Source organism: Arvicanthis niloticus, chromosome 5 (assembly GCF_011762505.2).
Source record: "Arvicanthis niloticus isolate mArvNil1 chromosome 5, mArvNil1.pat.X, whole genome shotgun sequence".
Lineage (NCBI taxonomy): Eukaryota > Metazoa > Chordata > Mammalia > Rodentia > Muridae > Arvicanthis > Arvicanthis niloticus.
In genome coordinates, this window is record NC_047662.1 from 2,109,603 (window position 1) to 2,136,345 (window position 26,743).

General features: G+C 50.4%; 2 protein-coding genes and 1 non-coding gene across 4 annotated transcripts in view; 1 reads left to right on the forward strand and 2 right to left on the reverse strand.

Annotated features, from left to right (window-relative positions):
- Positions 1 to 454: 454 nt before the first annotated feature.
- Wrap73 (WD repeat containing, antisense to TP73) lies at positions 455 to 13,217 on the reverse strand. 2 transcript variants are annotated; one of them, XM_034501589.2, is made up of 12 exons: positions 13,082 to 13,217; positions 10,487 to 10,639; positions 9,478 to 9,594; positions 7,828 to 7,900; positions 5,396 to 5,499; positions 4,659 to 4,745; positions 4,385 to 4,519; positions 4,211 to 4,288; positions 2,799 to 2,904; positions 1,958 to 2,083; positions 1,021 to 1,212; positions 455 to 745 (listed from the first exon to the last, which is right to left on the reverse strand). In XM_034501589.2, the coding sequence occupies exons 1-12, from the start codon at positions 13,148 to 13,150 to the stop codon at positions 597 to 599; spliced, it is 1,389 nt and encodes a 462-aa protein (XP_034357480.1). In that variant the 5' UTR covers positions 13,151 to 13,217; the 3' UTR covers positions 455 to 596. The 2 variants fall into 2 exon arrangements, with proteins under 2 accessions (XP_034357480.1, XP_076789740.1); XM_076933625.1 differs by lacking the exon at positions 13,082 to 13,217 and adding an exon at positions 12,813 to 12,936.
- Positions 13,218 to 15,473: 2,256 nt separating this feature from the next.
- Positions 15,474 to 26,743, forward strand: part of Tp73 (tumor protein p73) — an 80,848-nt gene continuing 69,578 nt past the window's right edge. Inside the window, exon 1 of the mRNA XM_076933626.1 lies at positions 15,474 to 15,857. The gene's annotated coding sequence lies outside the window, so the exon portion shown is untranslated. The remainder of the gene's footprint in view (positions 15,858 to 26,743) is intronic.
- On the reverse strand, positions 21,210 to 21,353 carry LOC117709696 (small nucleolar RNA SNORA48). The gene has a single exon (XR_004606940.1). It is a non-coding gene; the product is annotated as a small nucleolar RNA SNORA48 (small nucleolar RNA).

The window sequence follows — 26,743 nt, forward strand, 5'->3', positions numbered from 1 at the left end:
ACCCTTGCTAGCACAGTCCTCTTTCCAGAAACTCAGATGGCCATGTGCCCTGTCCCAGTGGGGATCCGGGTTACCAGTGCAGACATGCTGGTCTGCCTGCTTTCAAGGCACTTGCTAGGGATACAGAGGCCTGTTGGGGGGGCTGAGTTCCTCCACTCTGCCAGACAGGGACCCAGTCCTCCCTGCAGAACTCACTTGTAAGGCCAGAGACCTGACCAGCTGTTGTGGGATTTACAGCTCACATGGGGACAGGCACAGGTGCTGGGTCCTCGCACCCTGCTGCAGGAGGGCTGACCAGACCGCCATGAGTCCACCCTTGTTCCAAGCACACTTGTGAAAATGGCCCAAGGAACAGCAAAGGGTCATAAGGCAGGTTGGTGTCGTTACTTCAGGATTCTTCATCTTCCCAAGACAGACTTCTGAGCTAAGGACTTGAAGAAAATGACCACCACAGTTCCACGGATTAGCAAACACCTATTTTACATACAACTTTATACATATTTACAGAAGATGGGCAGAATAGCCCATCGCATCTGAGAGCCTAGGCAGCCGTTGCTCATGTTGGGATCAGCAGAGTCTGCTGCCTCGGTTTCCACTCAGGTCCTAGACAGGCCGTCCCGCTGTCCATAGGCTGTGCCAACCCTCTCCTTGGTCTCCAGGAAGCAGAGACAGAAGTGATCCTTACTAAGGAGGGCCAAGGAATCCCCACTTAGATGCCAGCACAGTCCAAGCACTGGAAAGTCACCTAGAGAGACAGGTGGCCAGAGGGTTAGAAACCAGGACCTGTGGGAGGGCAGCTGTGGGTGTGAGAGGAGTCTGGTGATGCCAGGGCTGAAGACAAAGCCAGGAAGGCTTAGGGCAGCAGATTCCTGTCAGGCACACTCTAGGCAGGGTCCCACAAGAGCGGAGGGGGCATCTTCCACATGGACATGACACATGTCAGTAGGCTCAAGCAGATCAACCTGTCTGAGGCCAGCATATGCTGAGCCTCCATGTCCCCATGTGCTGGCTTGTGCTTACCTTCCCCAGGTACCTGCACCGACACACAGCCTGCTGGGGACCACAGGTACACCTTGCTTCCTCCTGTGCAGATGGCCAGCCGTGGCTGCCGTGGGTCCCACTGAAACGAGCGCACTGGAGACATATGCTCTAGTACCACAAACAGCTTCAGCTTCTGAATGTCCCAGATCCAGACAGCATTGGGGACATTGTCTGCAAGGAAGCAGAGATAGGACAATTGTCAGTGCTGGCCCTCTGCAAGCAAATTCTGGCTGTTCTCAGGGACCAGCACCCAGAACAAAGAAAAGGCCTTCCAAGGCCATAACCCCTCTTTTTCCTGTGGTTTTTATACCTGTAGATGTAAGAAATGCAAACAAGACAGCCCCCCACTCCACTTGTTAGGGGGCCACATGAAGACCAAGTTGCACATTTGCTATAATGTGTAGGGGGCCTAGGTCCAGCCCCTGCTATTGGATCCCCTTCCCCTACCCTGGACTGTCTAGTTGGGCCTCAGTGGGAGAGGATGCGCCTAGTCCTGCTGGGGCTAGATGCCCCAGAGTGGGGTGGTAGTGGGGAAGGGGGTCCTCCTCTGAGGAGAAGGGAAGGGGGTAAGGGTGAGGGGCTTGTATGGATGGGACAGGAAGGAGAGGAAGGAGGGGGGCTGTGGTCAGGAAATAAAGTAAATAAAAAAGATAAAATCAAAGAGGTAGCCCCCCCAAATGCAAATAAACCAGACCCATAGAGGTCAGTGCTGGACCCTGTTCTTGCACAGTGAGGTGTACAAGAGGGAGCAGGGCATGGGCTGACTAGCAGGGAGCTGCTGTGCAGAACGTCCATTTCCACAGAAAACCAGGGAGACGAGCACACAGCTACCCCGAGCTTTGCCTCTCCATTCAGCTCTACTCTCGGCGTCAAAGGGCCCTGAGTAGCTCACCCCGCCTAGGAGTGTGATACTGACCATTTCTTGATGCCAGGAAGTAGCTGTCAGAGCTGAAAGCCAGCATTCCTACACCCATCCTGGGGTTCGCTCTGTCAGCTACCGGCTTCAGAGTCTGCAAGGAAACTGGCCCCGAGGTGATCTCGTCTGCAACACAGACAGGGAAGACATGCTGAGGGCACCGGTTAATGGGAGAGGGCAGAGAGGGAAGGGAAGCGCTGCTGAGGAGCATGGGAGGGTTTGCTGGCTGGAGGGCTTAAGAGGGCAGCTGTGGTAAGAGGCATAATCACAAGTCCCCGGGGACAACAGTCCCGGTCCCTACAGGACCCCAGGTGGGGATAAGAGAATGCAGTCTGGAGCCCCAGAGAAAGGCTATAAGCCTGCTCAGGTCTGCTTTCTGAGCTAGTCCCAGCAACTTGAACATCTGGCAGTTCTATCCATCTCCAGCGTCTCGGGGCACAGATGGCCGCCCTTTTCCAGCTGGGAATCAAAGAACTATCAGCCAACAGATGGTTAAGTACAAGCCAGTGTGAACAGCCTAAAGCCTGGCTGCCTGCCACCCTCTCAGCGGCACTGAACAGCTGACGTCCCCTCACTCCTTCAGGGACTGCAGAGCAGGGAGGAGAGGCAGGCTTCACAGGAGAACACCTGTGATCTCTATAGTGGAGGACTGACACCCCGTCTCGAAATCTCCCCACCCCAAACAAGCAGCCTCTGAGATTCATGTGGACAGAGGATTCTCGTCTAGGATGGAACAAGCTCTCCCACGGAGGACGACCCTCTGCTGCGATTCATGTGGACAGAGGATTCTCGTCTGGGATGGAACACGCTCTCCCGTGGAGGACGACCCTGTGCTGCTTACACTTGCTCTCTGAGGTGGAGAGGGCGCCAGCCATTGCTCGGGGCGGTGGGAAGGACAGGTGGCCCAACCCCAGCTGTGCGGTCTTCTCAGCTTCCTTATACACAACCTGAAAAACACGGTGTGTCGGGTGTGTCGCTAGCCAGTCTGTGACAAGAGCCAGGGAGCCCAGCAGAAGGTGGCCCAACTTAAGTGCCCTAAATGGAAATTACTGGGAAGAGGCAGCAGCCAGTCTGACCCTTTGAGTGAAGGACAGCTCAGCTGCCACCTCAGTCCTGCTGGCCAGGCTGTCCTTTAGAGATGGGCCCTGACCACACGGCTATGTTTGCACGGTAACCTATGTTACAGCTATGCAGCGGCCTGTGTGTGCACTGTCAACATAATGGAGAAGAGTCGGCCAGGAGAGGACAGTGAGCAGCAGCCAGGAGAGGAGAGGACAGTGAGCAGCGGCCAGGCTGAGGAGTAGCAAATGGCCAGGCCTGACAGATGTGGCGCTAGTGTGGATCTTCGAGGCCCACGTGTTGGGGGAGGGCAAGCCATGCTGGGACCTCTCTGCTTCCTGGTCAGAGCAGCTGAAGGTCCGCATGGCTCTGCCATTTGTCGCCACCACAATGTGCTGCCCAAAGTGAACGTGAAGGGACCGTGGACTGAAACCTTGGAAACTAGGAGCCACAATAAACCCGTGTTCTACTTTAACTTTAGGTTGGTCCTGTCCCAGGTCCTCTGACTCAGTGACACAAAGCTCACTCACACACTTTGGTTAGTGGGATACACCACAGTCCCAGGCAGAGAAACTACCATAGCACACACGGTAGAACCAAAGGTAAACCTTGGCAGCCTGCATGGCCGGCCCTGTACTCTGTCATCTCTAACCTGTACTCTGGCCAGGTTCACCCACTGCTACTGGAGGAGAACCCTGACTAAAGCCTCACCTCCATCCAGCCTCTCCTTCCTACCGGGTTCTGCTGACATAGGCTTGGAAGCAGCTAACCGAGCCCCAGGCTGTGGCCCTGGCCCTTCCTTGTCCAAGGGAAACAGAAATCTGTCCTTGGTCCAGACCACTGACAGAAGACAAGAGGACTCAGCACTACTGAGCTTCAGAACATGCCTTCAACGCTGCACTTCTGGTTCCCGGGCCTGGGCTGCCCCACCTGCGGTCCGCTGAGCAGCTCCCATGGTCCTCTCTGCTTGTCTGTGTGCTCTGCTCTGGCAGGATGGCCCATGCTCAGGATTTCCCAGTTCAGTCTCCCCAGGGATCTGCTGAGCGTCTGGCTAGGACAGGCTCAGTCCACAGAGGAGCCTGGACTACACACACCCTTTGACCAAGTAGAGCATGAGGGGCAGGAGCAGGGAAGATGACATCACAGCAATCAAGGAAGGTCGAGGTGCTCAGGTGGAGGTGTATGCACACTTACTATCTTGGGATTATTAATGGCTGCAGGATGCCCAAACTCGGTGATCATCTTCCAGGTCACATGGTTTAGAAGGCGCACCTAGGGAAGGAACCGTGACAATGACATGCAGGTAGCTCACGGGCTGCTGCTGTCTGCAGCTGGTGGAGTTGGCCGGCGCCCTGAGCCACTTCCTACCTTTCCATCATAGCTCCCAATGGCCAGAAATTGACTGCTGGGACTCCAAGCCACAGACTTGATGCCCAGGGACCACTCATAGGCACAGTATGCTGACAGCAGGCGGCCGTCCAAGGAGTACAGCAGAACCTTGTACTGCAGAGGAGACATTTAGACATGTCACAGGCCCTGCGTGTAGCCCTTCAGTGCCCAGCAGCTCACAGCACTGAGAGCACACAGGTACCTGCAGGTGAACGCTCCTGAAAAAGAATGTGCTGCCGGCCATGTGCTATACCTCCAAGCAGGTGTCCCACGCTGCCAGCACACAGCCATTCGGGGCCCACTCGATCCCTGTGAGATCCTGGGTGTCTGTGTCAAAGTGCTTCCGCACAAGAAAAAAAACATGACAGTCTGAAAGCATATCCTTAGAGCAGTAGTGCATTTGTTTTATACCTAATGCTTTTGGCTCATGTATCATTTATATGCAACAACAAACAGAGGATCTGTGTGCTGTCCTGGTGAGTGTGCACAGCAGGCCAACCATTTTGGGCAAGGCCTCATGCTCTCATCCCCATGGGTACCTGTACTGTTCTCACTGAGCCCTGCCTGGCAAGCCTCACCTGCCCGCCTGCTCCCCCAGTGCACCCCTTCAGCTGTTTCTCTAACACTGACACTGAAATGCGTTCCTGGGTCTGAAGCTTGTGGGCATGGAGGGCAGATGCTCAGTGTACAGCTCCTGAGGCATTTTGCCCAGGCCAACTCAACTGCACTCCTCGCAGTGAGCGATTCCCTTACGCAAAGAAGAGGGTTCAAAGTTCATGTCAACATGCCAGCTTCTAATGTGCACCAAGTGTGCACCACGAGGTCTGGATCACACGTACTGTGCACTGCTTGGAGTCACACACAGGATCCCTGACCCTGGCCATGGAGACCCCATCATTCAGTCTACCCCAGGGGCTGCAACAGCCTCTGGGATCATCAGGAACTCCAGTTCTACCCCTTTTCCCAGCCAGCAGCAGAGGATGGCCCTACCCGAAGGAGCTGCCAGTCACTACACACGAAGATGCTCACGTAGTCTCTGCAGTCTCGCCTCTCCGCCAAGGCCAGGTAGCGGCCATCCCTGGTAAAAGTCAGTCCTGTGGAGAGAGATGGTAAACGGGAACAGAGCGTGGGACAGCATCAGAGCACAGCGGTGACTTTTTAAAAGGGACAAGGGAGAGGACCGATCAAGATTAGGGAGCCCCAAATGTTCTTCTCATGAGCAAGACATTGTCACATGGGAACCTGACAAACAGCCCTGTACCTCTTGCAGGTGAGGTGGGTGATTTATACAGAATCAAACCCAAGTACCTGATTCTTAATGGGTCACAAATGTCACTTTGTGAGACATAGCAGGGGGCCATTTTTCACAAAGGAAACTTCAGGACACACCTGATGGTCAAAACCCAGCTTGCAGTTGCAATTGTGTGTGCATGTATGTGCATGAGCGTGTGTGGTGGTGGTGCATGTGTGTGAATCCAGGCACATGTGCCATGGCATGTGTGTGCATGAGGGTTAAGAAGACAACCTTGGGTGTCTATATTCCCCATCTGCCTTGCTCCGGACAGATCTTTTGTTTGCAGTTGCATACGCCAGGTTAGCTGGCCTGCAAACTTCTGGATTTCTCAGTCTCCACCTCCCATCTTGATGTGGGCATGCTGGGATCACAGACTTCTGCCTCTGTACCTGGCCCTGGCCCTGGCCCTTACTGTAGGTCTGGAGATTTGAACTCACATTCTCATGCTTGCACAACAAGCACTGTATACACTGTGCCAGCTCTGTGACTGCATTTCGTTTTCGCTTTTAAATTTATTTTTATCATTTTTAATTAGTGTGTGTATGCGTATACATCTGTGTATACGTATGCACAGCCTGCAGGAGTGCCTGCTGAGAACGGAAGAGTCCCGTTCTGTTGGAGCTCAAGTTCTAGGCAGTTGTGAACCACCTGACCTGGGTGCTGGGTGCTGAACTAGAGCCCTCTGGAAGAGCAGTACATGCTCTTAAGTGCTCGGCCATCTTTCAAGGTTGTCATTTCAAATAACTGAAAGTAAGATGAATATTCAGGACAATCTTACTTAAAAACATTAAGCAATTTTTTTTCCAGTCCTGCATTAGTGTAAAAGGCCTGAGGTCAAGTCCTCAAGAATAACAGGAACACTTCATATAACAGACTGGAGAGCCAGACTGTTCTTTAGATACAGTTAACACCTGAGACCACAGAAACCATAACAGACCTACAATGCATTTCAGTCCAATGTGATCTGCAAACTCCTTGTGGCAACAAAGCAAAGAGGAGCACACCCACTGTGTGCCTCTCTCAAAGAGGAGCACACCCACTGTGTGCCTCTCTACTGTTGGCAGGTTCTGGGCTCAAGAGCAAGCAGCATGACCACTGGTCACCCCATGCACTCGGCCCAGCCTTCCTCCTTCTCCCAGGGCAGTGAGGCTCAAATGGAAGGGGCTCCTTTCTCCTCTCCCTGTTCTGGGATGCTCAGGGGTGACAGGACGTCATCCCTGACGGAAGAGCTAGTGAGCTGAGCTCGAGATGGTTTACTGGTTAAACACTTGTGCTGCTTTTCTAGAAGACTGATCCCAGAACCCAAAACGGCTCATTATCACCTTGCATTCACATTACACACACACACACACCTATACCCACACACCACACACATGCACGCAGATACACACACACACACACACACACCCTAAAAATAAATCTTAACTAAAAAAGTTAGTAAAGTGAAGTTGACAGCTAGGCACCAAAGGCAAGCACGCATTTCCAAACTCAACTGTGAGCAGCTGAGTGCCCTGTAGGAATGGAGGTAAGAGTCTCCTCCCAGGACATTCCTATCTACTTCCTATAGCGTCCTGTTGTCCAGGCATGGAGGCAATCTCACAGAGACACAGGAAGGAGCACAGAGGCTGGGGAGAGGGGGCACAGTGATGGAGGCTGGGAGGAGGGGGCACAGTGATGGAGGCTGGGGGGAGGTGGCACAGTGATGGAGGCTGGGGGACAGGGGGCACAGTGATGGAGGCTGGGGGACAGGGGGCACAGTGATGGAGGCTGGGGGGAGGGGGCACAGTGATGGAGGCTGGGGGGACAGGGGGCACAGTGATGGAGGCTGGGGGGAGGGGGCACAGTGATGGAGGCTGGGGGGACAGGGGGCACAGTGATGGAGGCTGGGGGGAGGGGGCACAATGATGGAGGCTGGGGGACAGGGGGCACAGTGATGGAGGCTGGGGGGAGGGGGCACAGTGATGGAGGCTGGGGGGAGGGGCACAGTGATGGAGGCTGGGGGGAGGGGGCACAGTGATGGAGGCTGGGGGGAGGGGGATGCTGCTGTGGCTTTTTCTATCTGCTCTGGCCGACAGAAGTCCACACTCCCAGAACAGTTACTCACAGGACTGTACAAGGGCAGACTCACCCTGCTGACAGGCTTTGGGATACTTGATGTAAGACACAGATTTGGTGCACAGGGACCAGACAGTGATTCGCAGCTGCCGGGGAGAGGGAGAGAAGAGTTAGGATGCTCCCATCTTCACAGAGATTCCTAACACTGGAAAACATAAAAATGGACCCACACTGCATGCTCACATGAAGTTTACTTCAGTGTACCTGCACAAAGCAGCACGAGAGCAGACTGTCACCAGTCACCAGGTGACAACTGAGCCCACAGTGAGGGACTGGGAAAATCTCAGGGAAATCCTTACTGCGTCTGGAACCAGAGCACTCCTGCACATGCCGGGGGGAATGGCGGCCTGTCTAAGATCCCAGTGACAGGCAAGCTTGCTGAACTAGCACAACTGGAGAGCTCTGGGTTCAAGTGAGAGATGCTGCCTCAAAATACCCCAAGACTCTCCAAAAAAGAAGAAAATGGCTTTTGTGCAATGCAGCCAAAGGTGCCCTTATGCCAGCAGGCTCTCAAGGCCTGGAGGTGTTCTGGGAAGTGTGGGTGAGCGTCTTCCATGGACCAGGCACCAGCAACACAATTCAACCGTCTTCTTGTCTCATGGGAGGCAGGTGTCCCTCATGTGGACTTCCTTCCTCCAGAAGGCTACACAGTGATCTAACTGTCCTGAGTGGGAACATATGACTCTCAGTTACGTGTCCACTCTAAGAATCCGTCATGCGCAGAGGGTCACCTCCTAGCCACTAAGCATGGTGAATGAAGCCTATGGGACTATCAAAAAGCTAAAACCTAAAAGCTGAGGATAAGCCAGGGCTGGTGGCTACTTTCATCCCAGTAGTCAAGAAGCAGAGGCAGGCAGTTCTCTGAGTTTGAGGCGAGCCTTGTCTACATCGTGCATTCCAGGACAGCCAAGGCTACACAGTGAGATCCCGTCGCAAAACAACAAAAAGGGTGGGGACATTTTTCAGGGTCCTCTTGCCATGACATGTTCCTCCACACCAGATGTTGGCATTCACTTTGATGCCACAGGCACAGTAGCTATGAACTAGCTAGCAGAAGGTTAACAGTGCCCAATGGCAGTCTGTACAGTCTACTCTACAGAGGGTAGAGTTTTCCTTTGGGCCATTGGCCGAGGGACTGAGCCCAGGTCCATGAGATCTAGAAGCTGGACTTTGGTCTGCAGAACCCCATGAGCATGAAGACTGCTGGCCAAACCTGTTAGAAAACACTCAACTAGGCCTCCAAAAGCCCCGGCCACATGTCCCTTTACGATGTTAGCATAAGCACCTGTCCCTTTAAGGTGTTTGCATAAGCACTGCAGAGAGCTGGTCTAGCCTCCTGCCTCTAACACTTCTGTTTACTCTGCCTTTGGAGCAGGGGACATCTGTGTAAAGAAGACAACGTTCACAAATCATTCACAAGTCGTCTCGCCCTCCACCATGTGCATTCACAGGACCAAGTCAGGTGGCTCGGTAGCAAGGGCCTTACCCACTGAGCCATCGTGGGTACACAACCCCTTTTAGTGTCCTATTTTTTCTTTAAATTAGGATTTTAAAATTATACTGTTTATGAACTCTGACCTGAATACAGCCCCAGAACCCAGACTTTCACATTCCCAGGCTATTTCAGGCAGGGAACAGAACCCGCTACATTTGGCCAGCTTACATGGAATTCCGTAGTATTCAGAATGTGGCGGCCGTCCGGACTCCAGCAGGAAGCGACCAGCCCTGCAGAGCCCTCATCGATCTTGCAGTGCCATTCTGGCTGCTCGAGTGACCAGACCTTGATTCATAAAAGAAACACAGGATTGCAAACCAGCTGCACCACCTAGGAAGCCTCTCTGAGGAAGAGGACCATTGTTACCTCAGGTTGTCCAGAGGCTGAAAACTGCACTTCCTGGTGACTTCACTGCACTGCACCTTTGAAGGGTCTGCTCATGGCCCATTCCTATGACCTTATTAGTTAGGCTTAGTGAATAACGAAACACTGCCTTCTAGAACCTTCTAGAACTTTCTAGACCCTTGTTCAAGTTGCTCTACTGCCATTGCAAATACCTCCCACTCCAAAAAAAACCATGATCAAAGACTAAGAACAATTTGCTGTTTCAGTGTTTGTTTTTCCACATCAAAAGTATTTGGATTAACTATCAGAGAGCATTACATTTAAAGGAAAGCAGCTCTGGGGGCTGCAGAGATGCCTCAGCAGCGGAGAGCACAGAGTATTCTTCCAGAGGACCCTGTTCAGTTCCCAGCCCTAATATGGCAGCTCACAACTGTCTGTAACTCTCAAATCTGACACCCTCACACCGATACATGCAGATAAAACACCAATGCATATAAAATAAATTATATATAAAAAACGAAAGCAACTTTGAGTCTCATTGCATTTCCCCCTAAACCTGAAAGAAAGATGCAAAAAATCCGACTCCTTCCTAGTTTCTCTCCTGGAAAGGTTTCCTAATTCTGACTCTGCTATAGTAACAGCGCCCACCAGTTGCACATGCCCCGTGAGTACAGTCACCTTATCCACACGTGAGACACTCCTACATGAGTCTTATGTATATGTAGCATGTGCCTGTCTACACACATCACATATGCAAGCGGCACACACCTGCTCAAGGCCCATAGACACACAACAGCCATCTGTATGCACTCCACTAATACGTGGTACGTACCTGCACAAGCCCCCGCCTGTACATGGCACACAGGATGAAGAGGGAGTCAGCGGACCACTCTATGTGCTGAATCTGGTCCAGGCATGTATACAACTGAAGGATCTGAAGGGTCGTCACATCCCGGACCACTAACCGGTACTGGACACAGGAAGCCTAAAAAGTGACAGAAAGCAAGATAGCATCTCCAGCAGGGAGCCCTGCCTCGGTAGCCATCTCCTTCCCTCCTGTTTGACACATTTCACTTCATGTGGACCAATACTTAAGGAGCTCACTGCAAAATGAGTTAGAAAAAGATAAAAGTTGAAGCATACAAAAATTTAAAAGTTCTACACAGTATACAGTAACCAAATTATCATATTGTAACCCACAGATTTGTACAAGTAAATTTAACAACAACAACAACAACAACAAATTACTGGCCAGGTAAGGGTGGCACACATCTTTGATCCCAGCACTCAGGAGGCAGAGGCTGGCAGATCCCTGAGTTTGAGGCCAGCCTACTCTACAAAGTAAGTTTCAAGACAGCTGGGGCTACACAAAGAAACTCTGTCTCAAAAAGCCAGTGTGTGTGTTTATTTTTTCTTGCTTGGGTGTGATGGTGCACACATGTAATCACCACCCTGGAGAAGAGCTAGGCTACTTTCAGAGGCCAGCTTTACATATTAAACCATAGTCTAAAAGCCAAGAACTAGAACTTGCCTCAGAAGCAAGTCTGGATGCACAGAAGCCACATAAAACTGTGTACGCCTGTTTATAATCCTAGTTACTATGACGAGCCAGAGGGGAGGCAGAGGTAGGTGTATGTGGACCAGCCTGGTCTATGCAGTGAGGAGTAAGAGACCTTGTACCTCAAACAAGGTGCATATGGAACAATGCTGGGGTTGTCCTCTGTCCTCTACATGTGTGTTGTGGCACCCGTACAGTCTTTCTCTCCACCCTCCCCCCCCCACACACACACACACTTTTAAAAAAAACTGAAGCCACATTTGTCTTCTGTGGAGAGAGCAGGAGGCCACGTGCAGATCAGAACCAGGACCTATCAGAGGGCTTGTGTCTTCACACCAGAGTTTGGTGAGTGGTAGTGACCTGTTACAATGGATTACTTAGGAATCACTGAAGACACTGACATTGGAAACATGGACTCGCCTCTCTGCCCAGGATTTAGGACAAGATTTGAACGAAACAATTATTAAGAGGTCCACAATATTTGGAGGAGTGGGCAAGCACAAATATCAGACAACCAAATGCAACTTCTTTGCTGTTCACTAAAACTTTCAGAACAGTAAAGCAACCCTATTCTCTGGAGGCACTTGGAAAAAGGTAAAATGTATCAATGTGTGTGTGCTTGATTCTCTCCTCCAGTGTTTTGGTCCAGAGCTGGAGCTCAAGTCCTCACGCTTGCACGGCAGCACCTTTCCCTGCTAAGCTGTCTCTGTCCTGACACTTTCTACACAGTTAGAATGATACATAAGGAGGGCCTGGACAAACACAGCAGGGGTGTGAACTAAGAATCAAGACAGCCAGGCATGGCGGCATGCTCAGTCAATCCCCAGCACTCAGGAGGCAGAAGGTAGCAGATCTCTGAGTTCAAGGCCAACCTGGTCCACAGAGTTCCAAGGCAGCCAGAGCTACAGAGAAACGGTATCTTGAATGGATGGATGGATGAATGGATGGATGAATGAATGATGCCAGTCAATTAAAAAGAGAACGATAGATTAAAAGGAAGCGTGTTTGAAATTTAGGATTGCATTTGTATGTGAGAAGGGTCAAGCACTAGTCACGGCTTCTGTGGAGGTCAGAGGGCAACATGCAGGACAGTTCTCTCCTACCATTATGTAGGTCCTGGAGATGGGACTCAGGTCGTCAGGCTTGATGGCAAGTACCCTTACTAACCAAGCTACCCGACTGGCACGGAACCACAGTTTTTATTGATTTTTTATATGATTTTTTTTATGATGGCTTCCTAACGTCTGTCTTCTGTGAATTTGCAATGGTCGCATTGGTGAGTATCTTGAAACCTCAAGTACAAGTCATCCTGTCACCCAAAGAGCGGACAGCTAACATCCAACCCTGGCACCCAAAGCTAGTTATTTAAATCATGTATCTGCACGGGATGGAAAAGAGGTCGTGAGTTTCACCAAGAAGGGCCCCATTTAACCAGCTCACAGGAGAGAAAATACACAAAATAATAATGAGCAGCCGTCCCCTGTGCCCTCAAATGTGTGAAAGCGGCGTCATCTTATCCAACTTTGATGAAGGGAAACTGGAGCCGGGAGCCTGGCACCCACCCAGCCCGGGCCACCTGCTCCAGGTCCTCCTTCCTTACCCTGACCACCTGCCAGGATCCCCCTAGCCTGTTCTGGGTGCCTCTCCTGCTTCAGGTTCGTTTTCCCCGATCATCTGGTTCTCTGTCGTCCCGGCCGAAACCCCTCTGCCTGCCTCCTTCCCCCCACCCCCGAGTCCGGCCCGAGTCCCCTCCCACCCAACCCCAGCCGCCCCGCTCGGACCCCCTTCCCGCCCCCCTTCGACCCGCCCCGGCCCCCTGCACATGTCGCGCGCCCACGCTGAGGTTCCGCCCCGCGCGCCGCGGCTCACCAGGTACTTGCCGTCCGGAGAGAACCTGCAGAGCAGGCCCGAGAGCTTAAAAGACTCCGAGAAGTTCATGGCCACGGCCAGCCCGGGCCAGCCAGGCTCCGAAGTACCTCCCGCAACCGCCGTGGGCCGCGGCCGGAAGTACGGGGGCGGAAGCCAGCGGCAGCCAATGGGCGCCTCGAACGGCCGCGCGGCATTCTGGGGCGGGGAGTCCGAGCTCGAGTCTTAAAGGGGCCCAGCGCCTTTGCGCCTTAGAGGATCTCGGAGCAAGCCGCGAAACGAAACGGAAGGCTAAATTCTGACTTCAGATAAATCACAATATAAGTACGTTCCCAAATGTTACCTGGGACATACTTGGGACTAAAAGACTCCCTTATCTGAAATTCAGTTTGTAACTAGAAGTCTGTACTGTAAACATACATCTATTTATATGTAAATACGTATCTATGTGTAAGCAAGTAAATATGTATTTATGTGTAAGTATATAGTCGTATTTCGATACACCTCTTTAGACTATAACAAAGTTTTTGTTACAGGGGCTGGGAGTGCGGCTCAATTGACAGAGTGCTTGCTTAGCATACATGAAATCCAAGTTTTGGTCGCAGCACTGTGTAAACCCCATAAATGGTGCACACTTTAAAAAATCCTAGTCAAAGTTCCAGATCATCTTCTGCTACCTATATAGTCGAAAGCCATGCTGGGCTACGCGAGGCCCTTTCTCAAACAATATAAATAAATAAATAAATAAATAAATGAGCAAAATAAATAATAAAACAAAGTATACTGTTTATTACAATTTATTTTCCACGTGTAAGTATAAATGTAGGTTTGCTTCGAGCTTTTCCTGAGAGCGTCCACCTGCAGCGTGACCTCGTGACCTTCAGGTGCTTTTCAGGTCTATGGCAGAACGAATTCAGAGGCATGTGGATCTTGTGGGTCGCCTCACCTTCCTGGAAGTACTGGGTTAGAGTGTGGACTTGATTCAGGCGTGTGAGCGGTACCCTGGACGGCAGCCCCGCTGGGCATCCGTAGGGTACAGCACCCCCAACTGGGCTTCAGACCCGGCTCGCTCCCCAAAGTGCTCTGCTCCCTCCTTCACGCAGTACCCGAGTTCTGTGCCCCACAGGGCTCTCCATTCCGGTATCATTCGGGGAGGTTGGATGTCTGCACCCAGGATCATTTGATTGATCTGAGGATCATTTGATTGATCTGAGGATCTGAGGATCATTTGATTGCTCAGCCGCTGTCACCGGCGCTGAGTTCTGTAAGACCGGGATCTGGTATCAGCTCATAGCTCCGAGCCTCTTCCGCACCGCGGCAACTAACTTCCACGAATGAGTGAATGAATGAATGAATGAATGACCGTGCTTGCACCGTTCAGAGAGAACCTGCAGAGTGCGCGGACAGCGTGCTGGCCTTTTCTGTTTCCAAACAGTCCCCAAACTCTTGCTTGGTTCATCTTTGGCCCCTAACCTGCAGCTCAGAAATAATCACTCCTGGTAGCAATCGGCCGGGCATCAGGTCAGGCTTTTCAGTGCAAGGGAGATCCGGTCTACACCAGCCCGACCCTCTTGCAATGCCACTAGCGTCACTAAAGCGACTTCCAGGGCGTGTGGGAACACTTTGGGCAAGGACCACCCTGCAGAACCACTAAGGGGTCCCACAAGGACGCAACTCCTTCCGTGTGCCGGACTAAGGGCCTGCGCACCAGATGAGGGCACGGGGACCGCTCACTTGCCCAGCGGGCCGGGCCGGTGGTGCAGTAGGCATCTCGAGCCAGAGACGAGTCCCCTAACTAACCACGAGCCGCTCTGTGTGCGCAGTTTGTGGGCATCCGTTGGGCATCGCCTAGGACACTAACACCACCTCCGTGCACGTTGGCAACCCAAGAAAAGACTCTTGATACCCTGAGCTAGGAAACCCGGACTGCGGGCCGTGGCCCTCGGGGTGTGTGGGTTCAGGAGGCGCAACTTCTGGCTGGAGTTTGAAAAATCCAACCCAGAGGGTCTGCGCTCGACCCTCTTTCCAGGCGGGCTGTGGTCTCGGCCAGGCAAATCCAGGGGGCTTCGAGCCCGGCTCGTGCTGGCGGAACGACAACGGTTCTCCTCCGGGGCCTTCAGTGTTCAGTTTCGTCCTCCAGATTGTCTCAGGACGGGGCGAGCCCTGGAGGAAGCGCAGCCACTCCGCTGAGGACGCTCCTGCCCACCCTGGGTTGCAGACTCAGGGCAGTAGGGGCAGCGAGGGCGATCGGGGTAGATGGGCGTCTGGGGAGAAGGCGGAGGAGATACTCAGAGGGAGTCCAGGGCTTCGGGCGTCCTGTGTCCACCCCCTCGGCGCCTGCGCACGGTTCCTGGCGCCCCGAGCCCCGCCAAAGGTCGCGGCCCCGTCTCGCTTCGCCCAAGCCTCAGGCTACTAGCGTGCGGCCCCACGGAGGAGACCCCGCTGGGGCTCGCAGGGCGACGCGCGCCAAGCGGCGGCGGGAAGGAGGCGGGAGGAGCGGGGCCCGGACCCCGACTCGGGCAGAGCCAGCTGGGGAGGCGGGGCGCGCGTGGGAGCCCGGGGCCCCGGTGGCCGGCCCTCCTCCCGCCACGGCTGAGTGCCCGCGCTGCCTTCCCGCCGGTCTGCCGAGAAAGGCGCTAAGCCTGCGGCAGCCCCCTCGCCACCGCCTTCCTGCCCCGCGCCCATATAACCCGCCGTCCCGCAGCCCTCCCCGTATCCCGGCGAGGCGGCAGCGCTGCAGCCCAGCCTTCGGGCGACACCGACGCCCGGCTCCGAGCAGGTAGGCAGCGCTGGGACCCGAGCTAGGGCCAGCAATCTCTCACTAGGTTCCGAGGCTGGGGTTAGGGTGAGCGGCAGCCTGGGTGCTAGCCATGTGAACGGCCCCAGGGACCCCGCGTCAGTGGCAGGAGGGGCCGGAGTGGGGCTAGGAGTAGATGCAGTCTCGCAACCCATGGACCTGCCTCCTGCCCACACTGTCCATCACAGGTGGCAAGGGATCACCATTCCCGGAGATGCTAGGGCTCGGGTCTGGTTGGGAGGGGAAATTGGGAGGTGCGTGGGTTTCCTACCTTTACAAGAAATGCAAAGTCCGACCTCTGTAAGGCTGAAGGCCTTTCAGGTCTCGCCATAGAAGCAGACTAAGAGAGGAAAGCCAGCTAGAGCTGGATCTCTGTGCTGGTCCCGAGGTGTGGGTTCTTGGTGGGTTACTGCTGTTCCTGTGTTGAGTTCACTGTGGTGCCTCACCTGCCTCCCTAGTCTTCCAGGTAGAGAACCAGGGCTGCCCCTGCTCTCTGCTGCTCCACATCAGGCCCTTCTGGGCTGGGCAGCAGTTACCTTCTCACCCTTGGGAGATGATCACATCTGTAGGCACCTGTCCACATACACACCTGTGTGTGTGTGTCTGTGTGTGTGCGTGTGGGGGGGGGGAGGTGTGCCAGGAAAATAGTGCTGACTTCTGAGCCCCAGGACACTTGGTTCCCAAATGTGCTGAGATCTGTTTTTTAATTAACTGGGCATGTAGGACCTGAGTCGCAACAATATTTGGGGGGAAGTTTGTTTTTTTTTTTTTCTTCATTTAAAATTTAAATTGTGTCTGTGTGCGCCCCAGTGTACTGGTCAGAGGACATCTTTAGGAATCTAGTCTCTTTTTTCCATTTTTATCAGTCTTGGGGATTTAACTCAAGTGGCCAGGATAGGTAGCAAGCACCTCTACCTGCTGCGTTTCACTGCCCTCTCATTGGTTTTCCTGGTTGTTGGTAGTCTGTGTTGCGGTTTAGCTTTAGGGGGGAAAAAAACTCAACAGAGACAAAATGTATCACAAATCTTTGGTGTGTTGCAAACGCTGATTCGCCCCTGCAACCTTTGATTTATTCAATAAAAAATTTAAAAACATTACTTTGTGAACAAAAGGTATTTAAAATTTTGTCATTCATGACTGTATAGATTTTGTGTATGCAATTTTAAAAATCAGGTAAACGTTTTCAAAGGTGTTGCATACCCACTAACTAGTCTTGAGCTACTGGCAGGCCTATGGGGGGGGGGGGGCTATCAAGCACAGGTAACTACAGGATCAGAGTAATGTTGTCCTTCTAGTGATGGCTCTGTGAAGCAGTCAGGGCCCGCCCATTCTGATGGCCACCCCATGTGAAAACATTCTGGATTATAAGTCAGATGCTGAATTCAAATACTCTCCGTGTCCTTGGACCTTGAGCAAAGTACTTAAACCCTCGGAACTTCAGATTACCCATCTTCAAAACGGAGTCCTAACAGTGCTCTTCTCAAAGAGCTTAAAGAAACCTAGTCAATTAGCCTTTGTAAACAAAATGGAAACTGCCTAACCCTGGCTGAAGGAAGGAATGACTGGGATGCTTGTTTCCATAGAGGTAGAGTTATTTGTATAAGAAAGAAACTGGCTTGGGGTGTATAAGGGTGCTTGCTGCCAAGGGTGATTATCTGAGTTCCATCCACGGAATCCATGTGGTGGAAGGAGAGAACATTGTCTTCTGACCATGACACATGCACTGTGGCACACGTGTATGCACATACACAGCTAGAAAAGTAGCCAGAATGGATGAGTGCTGATACCCACTAAGTGGTCCACAAATGTGGTGACATTGGGTCCTAGATTTTGGCTCTAGGATTGGGTGGGCCAAGAACCCAGGGGAGAGGGCCAGTTTCCTAGGTTTTGGAGAGATCATGGCAGTAAGGCAGGGATTTGCCTATGACCTGGGTGGAGTCTGTGGCATCTGTTAGGAGTATGTCCTGTGGTAAAGATGCTTCTGTTTCATGTTTATTTATAGAGCATGCCCAACCCAGGCCCTGAAATGGGCTTCTAGTGCTGACACATGTGAAGGAGCAAAGCTAGAATAGAGATGAAGAAGGGGGACAGGGCTGAGGGCTGAGGATTGAGGGGGGTCACCATCCTGCTGCTATCCAGGGGTGCGCCAACACAAGGCTCCTAGAACTCCAAAGTTCTTGTCATTTTTGCCATCGCATTTTTTAAAAGTCACACCTACATCTCAATGAGAGATTTTCTGTCAGCAAATTCAAGGGTGATTTACCTCTCAGAAGCAAGAACAAAAGACTTGGTGAATGGTGAATGGTGAGTGGTGTTGGGGCATGGGGCAGAGAGAAATCCTCAAGACACTGTTTTTGTGTTCCTTCTAAGAAGGAACTTTGAGGCACCCTTTAGTTTCCTGGTTCATCAAAGACTAAGAGGATACTTTTAAATGTTGCTGACACCGACTCTACTGATGAGTAACAGTGTGTCAGAGACTCCCGGAACCCAGACCACTCAATCTTGTTTCTGTCTGAATGTGCAGCAAGGAGTGTAACAGATACATTTAGTGCAGCTACAGTCATCTTACAAGCAGGCAATGTCCTCTCCATAGGAGCCACATTGCAGAACAATCTGTGATCGGTCCATCTGCCTTTGCAGACACTTTTTCTTTAAAACAATTTGTTTTCCCTGAACTTGTTGCTCCACAGGGGGGGGGGGATCAAAGAGGAGGGAGGGATTGCTTGGCAAAACTATTGCTTATGAAGTATCTGAAGGGATTAGCACTTAGTGCACACTGGCTGTGTGCTGGTATTAGGCTTAATAATTTAGGATTTTACTTTTGCTTGTAATTCTCCAACATTCCCTTGATGTAGGTACTGTAGTTATGCCTATTTACAGATGAGGTAATGGAGGTTTTAGCATGTGATTTCAGGGGCCTGGAGTTTCGTCTTCACAGTGCAGGAGTTGAGATCTCAGATCTGACAAGCAGTCCTGGGTAGGAGCTTCTGGGTGGTTCTCTCCAGTTTAGCTAGTGCTGGATGTAAAAATATAACCTAGTAAATATCAGACAGGGACACAGGACCCTAGAACCCTGCATGGGGCGTTCTGTTGAGAGGTCTCTTTGAGGGTAGGTAACTAGAATTCGGAGTGATGTGAACTCATGTAAGAAGAAAAGAACCACCATCATTTGCATTAATATCAAAGTGAAATTTCTCATCTTCAGTCATGAGTGTATAAACAAACAAGCACATTTTTTTTTTTAACACTCTGTGGTATTTTTCCTCACTCATTACAATTACTGATAGTTTCACTAGATGTCCCAGCTTGGCAGAAAGCTCAAATTTTTGTTCTCGTTGCCAACTTGAAATTCTGAGTTATGACAGCTGCTGCTTGACTTGACCTTGTCCTAACCCAGAGGTATGAACATCATAGATTAATAATGTCATTTGAACACTCTGACCACTGTGACCTTACTATGCCATAGGTCATGAGCATAAACCATATGTCTAATTTGCCACTATATATTCTGATAACCAGGGGCTACCTGCCACTGTGTGCTCAAGATTAGCTCCCCTCAGATAGGAGTCCCCTCTATGTTTCTTCAAGATCTGGCAATCTTGTCAGCTCCTTGTCTTGCAGGTCTGCCTACAGTCTCGGACTCTGTGCAGCATAACCTTCTCCTAGCCTTCTCTGAGTCTATCCTCTTTGATTTCCTTTAAGGGTACCTGTAGTCAGATGTGTGGCTCACCTGAGGTTCTGGGGAGAATTCCTTGTATTTAATTTTATGTATTTACAACACTCCCTCTGCATAGGGTTCTGCACTGTCAGGGCCAAGCATGTTCTGCTTGCTCTGGCTGTCTATTTCAAGGGGCTGCTGGGGAACTTCACAAGGCATCAACATGGCTTTAGGGGTAGGAGAAGCATCCTGAAGAAGTAGAAAGAAGCCTCATCTCCACTAAGGCTGGGGTGGCCGGACGGAAGAAACAACCTTGTTTGTGAAGTAATAAAGGCTTTGAAAGTAGGTCAATGTGATGAAGGAGACATTGGAATGTCAGAGGGACAGTGGATGTAACACTTGATGACCCTTGCAGGTGGAGTCAGGTTCCTAGAGAATGACCTGAGGGGGGAAAACTATTTTCTTCCATCTGCCCAAACTCTTTGTTTGATGAGTGACTTTGATGGGCATTGCCCAGATTAATGGGAGAAAACCAATTTTAGAACCATGAATAGGGCCAAATGCCTGCAATCTCAGCACTGGAGAGGCCAGGATAGAGGTATCAAGAATCCAACCCCCCCCCCCTGTCAGGGTCAGCTCTGTTGTGCTATCCAGGCAAGTTACAGGGCCCACTCTCCTAAATGCTGCAACCAACGAGGGGTAGGGATAGCTCTCCCGAATTCATAACCCTGTGTGCAACTTTCCCAACTACTGGAAGTGTGGAGGAGAGGGGATTCACCTCTGTATCCGTGCCACCCCATGGCAGACAAGTGGCAGGGTTAGCCCTTCCACACTCATGCTCTCAGGGTCTACTCACCCACACCCCACACCCACCAAGGCCAGCTCCACTGTGCTGCCTGGGTGAGGTGCAGGGCTTGCTCTCCCAAATGTGGCTGGTGAATGATGGGCAAACTCTCAAGAGGGCCTCAGCCAATGAGGGGTGGGGCCAGAGGACCAAGCCAGTGAGGGACGGGGCCAGAGGGCCAAGCCAGTGAGGAGCGGGCCAGTTCTGTACAACTCTTGGACATCTGCTCTGACAAGGGACAACCCATGTTCTCTAATGATAATGTGAGCTACGGACACTAACACCCACCTCTGAATAGCCATGGACCCAGACATGACCCTCAGTGGCAGCTCAGGCTGCCATCTTACTATGGCCCCAGGTTGCGGGGGGGGGGGGTCCTCACTCACAACAAGCTACTCCCCTCCACCCTAGCGTCTCCAGTTCCATCTTTCTTCATATTGTTTAAGCTGCTCCACTTCCCTTTCTCTCCCATCTGACCACCACACAGTTGCACGTTGTGGCGGTGGCTCCCGCAGTAGGCTGGTTGTGTTACTGGAGGGCCCCGGCGTGACATTCTTTGGTCCAAGCTTTGTGGCATTTTGGCAAATGAGTGTCTACAGCCTCCATGTCTATGCTCCAGAAGCAGATCTGTGGGTGCTGTGGCAGGTCTCTGTCTTTCTTCCTCCGCCTGCGCTGCTTGGTGGCTTTGTGTGTCTGTGACCTGCCTGTGCAGTGGTGGAGGGCAGGTCTGTGGGTATCTTTTCCCGCCTAAACCATGTGGAGTGGTGGAAGAGATCTCTGTCTTCTTCCTCCTGTACTGTGCTGCCTGGGTTTGATGTGATTTGATTTGACTTGATGAGTCCTAGGCATAAAACAGCTTTGGCCACCAAGCCAGGCACCAAGCTAAAATGAAAATAGGACTGCCATCTGCTCTGCCCCTGACTGATAGAAGAAGGACATTACCAACAAGGTGTCTCTTTGCCCATTGCCAGGGGTCACAATTATTTTATTGGTAAATTTTTACTATGTAGCTCTGGCTAGCCTAGAACTCTCTATGTGGACCAGGCTGGCCTGGAACTCTCAGAGATCTACCATTTTCTGCCTCCCAAGTGCTGGGATCAAAGGTGTACATTGCTTGGAATCTCGAGGGGATGAGGGTGTGGGACTTCTGCAGGAGAAAGGCAGATCTCAGGAACCTGGGGAGGAGTGGATGGTCATTAGCAGTCTCCTTGCTATGCAGACATCTTCTGTCAGCGAGTGGACACCACCTTGGAGTAAGCTGTTCTGGGCATTGACTCTCTCTCTCTCTCTCTCTCTCTCTCTCTCTCTCTCTCTCTCTCGGACATTTTCTCTGTGTTACTGATTTGCTGCACAAGTAGAGGTTTTTCCTTTTGTTCTAGGCAGTTGGGTGGGGTTAGGCTTTGCATGTGTTGCTAGTTCTCTATCGATTTTGGCTTCCAGTAACTGGTATGTCAAAGTGGCAGGTTCTGGTTTCCTAAAGCCTGGGTCTGAGGTGACACCGTGAATCCCAACAGTTGTCCACCTGATGCTTTCCAAAGCAGGTTGACAGTACCAACATTGGTGGGTGTGTTTACTATCACAGTCCACTAAAGAGGGCTTTATACAGACCAAGGGGAAAACAGAAATGAACCATTGAAACAGGCCATAAAGCAGTATGAAGTGCGGGGACTGGAAGGGCAGTGATGGAGAGTTCTGTGGGCCTGACCTTCCAATTCTTGCACAGGTTGAGGCCCCAGGAATGTGTGAGCAGCCACTGTAACCCCTTTTGAATCCTGCCCACACAGAAGCACCTGAGCTGGGGACATTTACAATGTGCAGCCTCAGCCTGAAGGACTTTAGGGAGAAGGGCAGGTTCCAAAGCACTCCAAAAACACTCCAAAGCAGAAGCCTGAGAGGAAGTTAAAACCATGGATTTGGGCAGTGACAGCCATATATGGGCACCGACTAGCTGATTCAGGATCCTGCCCAGTTTGTAGATGTGTGGTAGTCCAGAAAGACAGAAGATGGGAGATGCTAGGGACAAACATACTTTCCTATGAAAATATGATTTTCCCCTATATTAACACTCATTTCTTCTTTAAAAAAATTAGGTGTCTATTTGTTCATGTGTGTAGGTGTGCCAGGGTGCATGTAGAGGTCAGAGGTCATGTCCAGTGTCTCCCTCAGTTCCTGTCCACCTGACTGTGTTGAGACAAAGGCTCTGGGTTCAGTGACTGGGCTGGACTAACCAGCCAGAGAACTCTGGATTCCCTCTACCCTCTGCTTGCAGGCATCTGTTGCTCTGTCTGTTTTTGTTTTAAATCTATATTTATTCATTTTATTTTTATTTGTGTTTTGCCTGCATGTATGTCTGTGCACCACATGCCTGGTGTGCCTGTGGAGGCCAAAAGAGGGTATCGGGTCCCCTGGAACTGGAGTTACAGATGTTTGGTGCTGGGAACTGAACCCAGGTCTTCTGCAATAGCAACGAAGTAGTCTTAACTACTGAGCCATCTCTCCAGCCCCATCGCTGTTGTTGATTTTTATGTGACTTTTTTGTTGGTATTGTTTTCTTTTTAAATGTGGGTTCTGGCATCTGAACACAGGTCTTCACTCTTTCCTGACTGAGCATCTCGCCAGTAAACCCATTTCTACCTAAGGTAATCACAGTAAACTAATTTTTTCCTGAAACATGCCTAGTCTTACTGAACGTGCCCTATGTATTTGCATAGGTTCAATGAAATTACTAAATGGGTGTAGCCTATGCTCAGAAGCCTGTGCTGGCAGCGGAGGCAAGTCAGGGTCCTGCCATCAGAATCCATCTGCAGAACTTCTCCTGTTAGAAATGCCCCCCAAAACCTCCAAGGCTGATGGTCTCTCTGTCAGTTACAGTCCTTGTCGATGTGACCATAGAGCCCATGTAAGCCAGGGATCAAGCCAAGCATTTAATCTACCTACCTGTCTACCTACCTACCTACCTACCTACCTACCTACCTACCTACCTGTCTACCTACCTACCTACCTACCTACATACATACCTACCTACCTACATACCTACCTACCTACCTACCTGTCTCTATCAACCCACCCACCCACCCATGCACGAGTGTGCCATAGTGCATGTGTGATGGTCAGAAGACAATGTTCTCTCCTTCCACCACATGGACTCCATGGATGGAACTCAGACAATCACCCTTGGCAGCAAGCACCCTTATACACCCCAAGCCAGTTTCTTTCTTATACAAATAACTCTACCTCTATGGAAACAAGCATCGCAGTCATTCTCTCTTTCAGCCAGGGTCAGGCAGTTTCCATTCTGTTTACGAAGGATAATTGACCAGGTTTCTGTAAACTATATATAGCTTCTTTAAAATTCTAGACATTTGTGCCCAGCCCAAGGGGTCTGACTTTGACAGATGCTGGGCAGAGTCTTTTCTCAAACCGCTTTGATTGAAGCCACTCCAGAGGCGGCAAGGAGAGCATCGGTAGATGGTGGCTAACTACCGGTGGCTAGAGAAATGACCTCCATTTGTGGGGTTCATCATCTGGTGGGGGTGTGTCTTATGGCAACTCGACATGAAAATCTAGGTATTTCTGTATTAGAGAAAACATAATCTGTCCTAAGACAAATTTAGAAGGCTCAGTGGTTACCGATTGCTCTCACAGAGGACCTGAGTTCAATTCCCTGCACCTATAGGACATCTCACGAACACTGTGACTCCAATTATTCTGACATCCATGGACACGTGGTGCACAAACTACACGCAGACAAAGCATTTATACACATAAAATAAATCTTTTTTTTTTTTTAAAGAAAAACTAGAACTACTATAGAGAAGAGGTTGGATTTCTTGGGGTGTTATATAATTAATTAAATATGCCAATGTGACAAGATTCATTTTGTATTTTATTATAAAGAAACTTTTTTTTTTTTTTTGAGATCTTCCAAGGTTGTTTCTCAGCCTCTGGAGTAAGAACTCATGGAGAATTTTGCGGGGCCTGCAAAAATTCTCTGCAAAAGAGATCGGCAGGAATCAGAAGTTAAGAAAGGTGATGCAGAATTTAGCATTGGAAAATTCTTGAAATATAACTGAAAAGATGCCTCAGTGCTCAAGAGCACTGAAGACTGGAGTTCTGTTCCTAGCACCGGGGCTGGTGGCCCACAACTGCCTGTATGTAACTCCAGCTCCGGGAGATCCGACACCCTCTTCCAGCCTCTGCAGGAACCCCCACACACGTGCAAATCCACATACCCAAAAATAATAAAATTAAGCTTTAAAACTTTTTTTTTAATGAAAGGAAGTTATCAGCCAGGCATCCTGGCACTCAGAAGGCAGAGACAGGGAAATCTTTTGTGAGTTTGAGGCTGATGTGGTAGATACATAGAAAGTTACAGGTCAGTCAGGGATACATAGGGAAACATTGTTTTAAAAAAAATCTCTACAATGAATCCAATTTTAGGAAATTTGAGCTCAGGGATATAGGGCATTCCTATACCTTATCCCAACACGTAGGATGCGAAAGTAAACAGGAGGCTGAGACAGAAGAGAAAGATTCGGAGCTTGAGGCCAGCAAATACACACATGCGAGAGCGCGCGCACACACACACACACATATGCATATCAGTGCTGGATAGTTTATGTCAACTTGACACAAGCTAGAGTCATTTGGAAAGAGGGAACCTTAAGTTAAAAAATGACTTCACTGGATTTGCCTGTGGGACATTATCTTGATTGATGATTGAGTGTGAAAGGGTTCAGCTCATTGGGGGCAGGGCCATGAGTGGACAGGTGGTCCCATGGTGTAAGAAAGCAGACCAAGAAAGCAGACCCACAGGGAGCAAGTCAGTAAGCAGCTTTCTCCATGACCTCTGGCTCAATTTCTGCCCTGACTTCCCCAGATGATGGACCAGAAACTGTAGGATGAAACGAACCCTTTCCTTCCCAAGATGCTTTAGTTAACTTGACCACTGAAGAGTCCTTGTCTCTGTTCTCTCTCTCTCTCTCCTCTCTCTCTCTCTCTCTCTGTGTGTGTGTGTGTGTGTGTGTGTGTGTTTATTTTATGTATGTGAGTACATTGTCACTGTCTTCAAACACACCAGAAGAGGGCATCAGATTCTATTACAGATGGTTGTGAGCCACCATGTGGTTGCTAGGAATCGAACTCAGGACCTCTGGCAGAGCAGTCAGTGTTCTTAACCACTGAGCCATCTCTCCAGCCTCTTATCTCTTCCAACTTTCTATATCAGTTGAGTTTTTGTTTTTCCTCCCTCCTTCCCCACAGTTTGTCTTCCTCCCCTCCATTATAGCTTGCCTTCCTGCCCTTTATCTCTCTCCCCCATTCTAAGCCCCTTTCCTCTCCTCTCCCTTCCCCTCCCCCCTCCTCTCCTTTCCCCTTCTTCCCACCTTCGCCCTCTTTTCTTTTTTTTTCTCTGTAGCTGTTTTTGAATTATCCTTCAAACTAAACACATGCTTTCCCTTGAATCTCAGACTTTCCTTATCACAAAGCATCCCTGCCTCTTCTCATGTAGAGTGGGTTCTCTTATGGCTTCCACTAGTCTAAACACACAGACCAAAGAATTTTAACTCTCTAATTCCAACTCCCAGAAGCAAACAAACAAAAAAGGTAAGCAACACCAAGGCTTCACACGTGTTCTATTCATGGACGGCGAGCATGGGAATGTCCCAGTGCCACAAAGTGTTTTTACTGGCTGTTTTTACTAAGGACTGGGGTCTAATCTTGGCATGCATACAGTGGCTCACCACTACCAACTTCTGTCCCAAGGAATCTGGCATTCTCTTCTGACCTCCTTGAACACCCGGAACACACATGGTACACATACAGATATGCAGGAAAAACAATCAATACACATAAAATTATAAAAAAGCAAATCTAAAAACATTTTAAAGACATGGCTGCTATTCTTAAAGCAGGAATATTATGGTTTCTAATTGTTGTAGAAGACTTTGCTTCTTATACTCTTATTTTCTGAGACTCATTTAATTTTATCGTTTCTAACAACTGTGCTTGAATTATGAAAACTCTAGGAGAAATTTTATGACAGCTTCCTGTTTTTAAAATTTTTTTTTAAGGTTTAGGGTTTTTTTTATTATTATTATTTATGTGCATGTGTGTGTGTGGGATTGTGCACGTGAGCACAGGTACCTCCGAGCCAGAGAGGGTATCACGATCCTCTGGAACGGAAGGTACAGGTGGCTGTGCCTGACGTGGGTACCGGGAAATGTGGGTCCTCTGGAAGGGTAATACACTCTCTTAACCACTGAGTCACCTCTCCATCCCCAGAGTTTCCTGTTTTTAAACAAAGCTAGCTGTTACCTGACATTACCTCCCGTTAAATATTTTTCAGCATGTTCATATCAGGAAGAG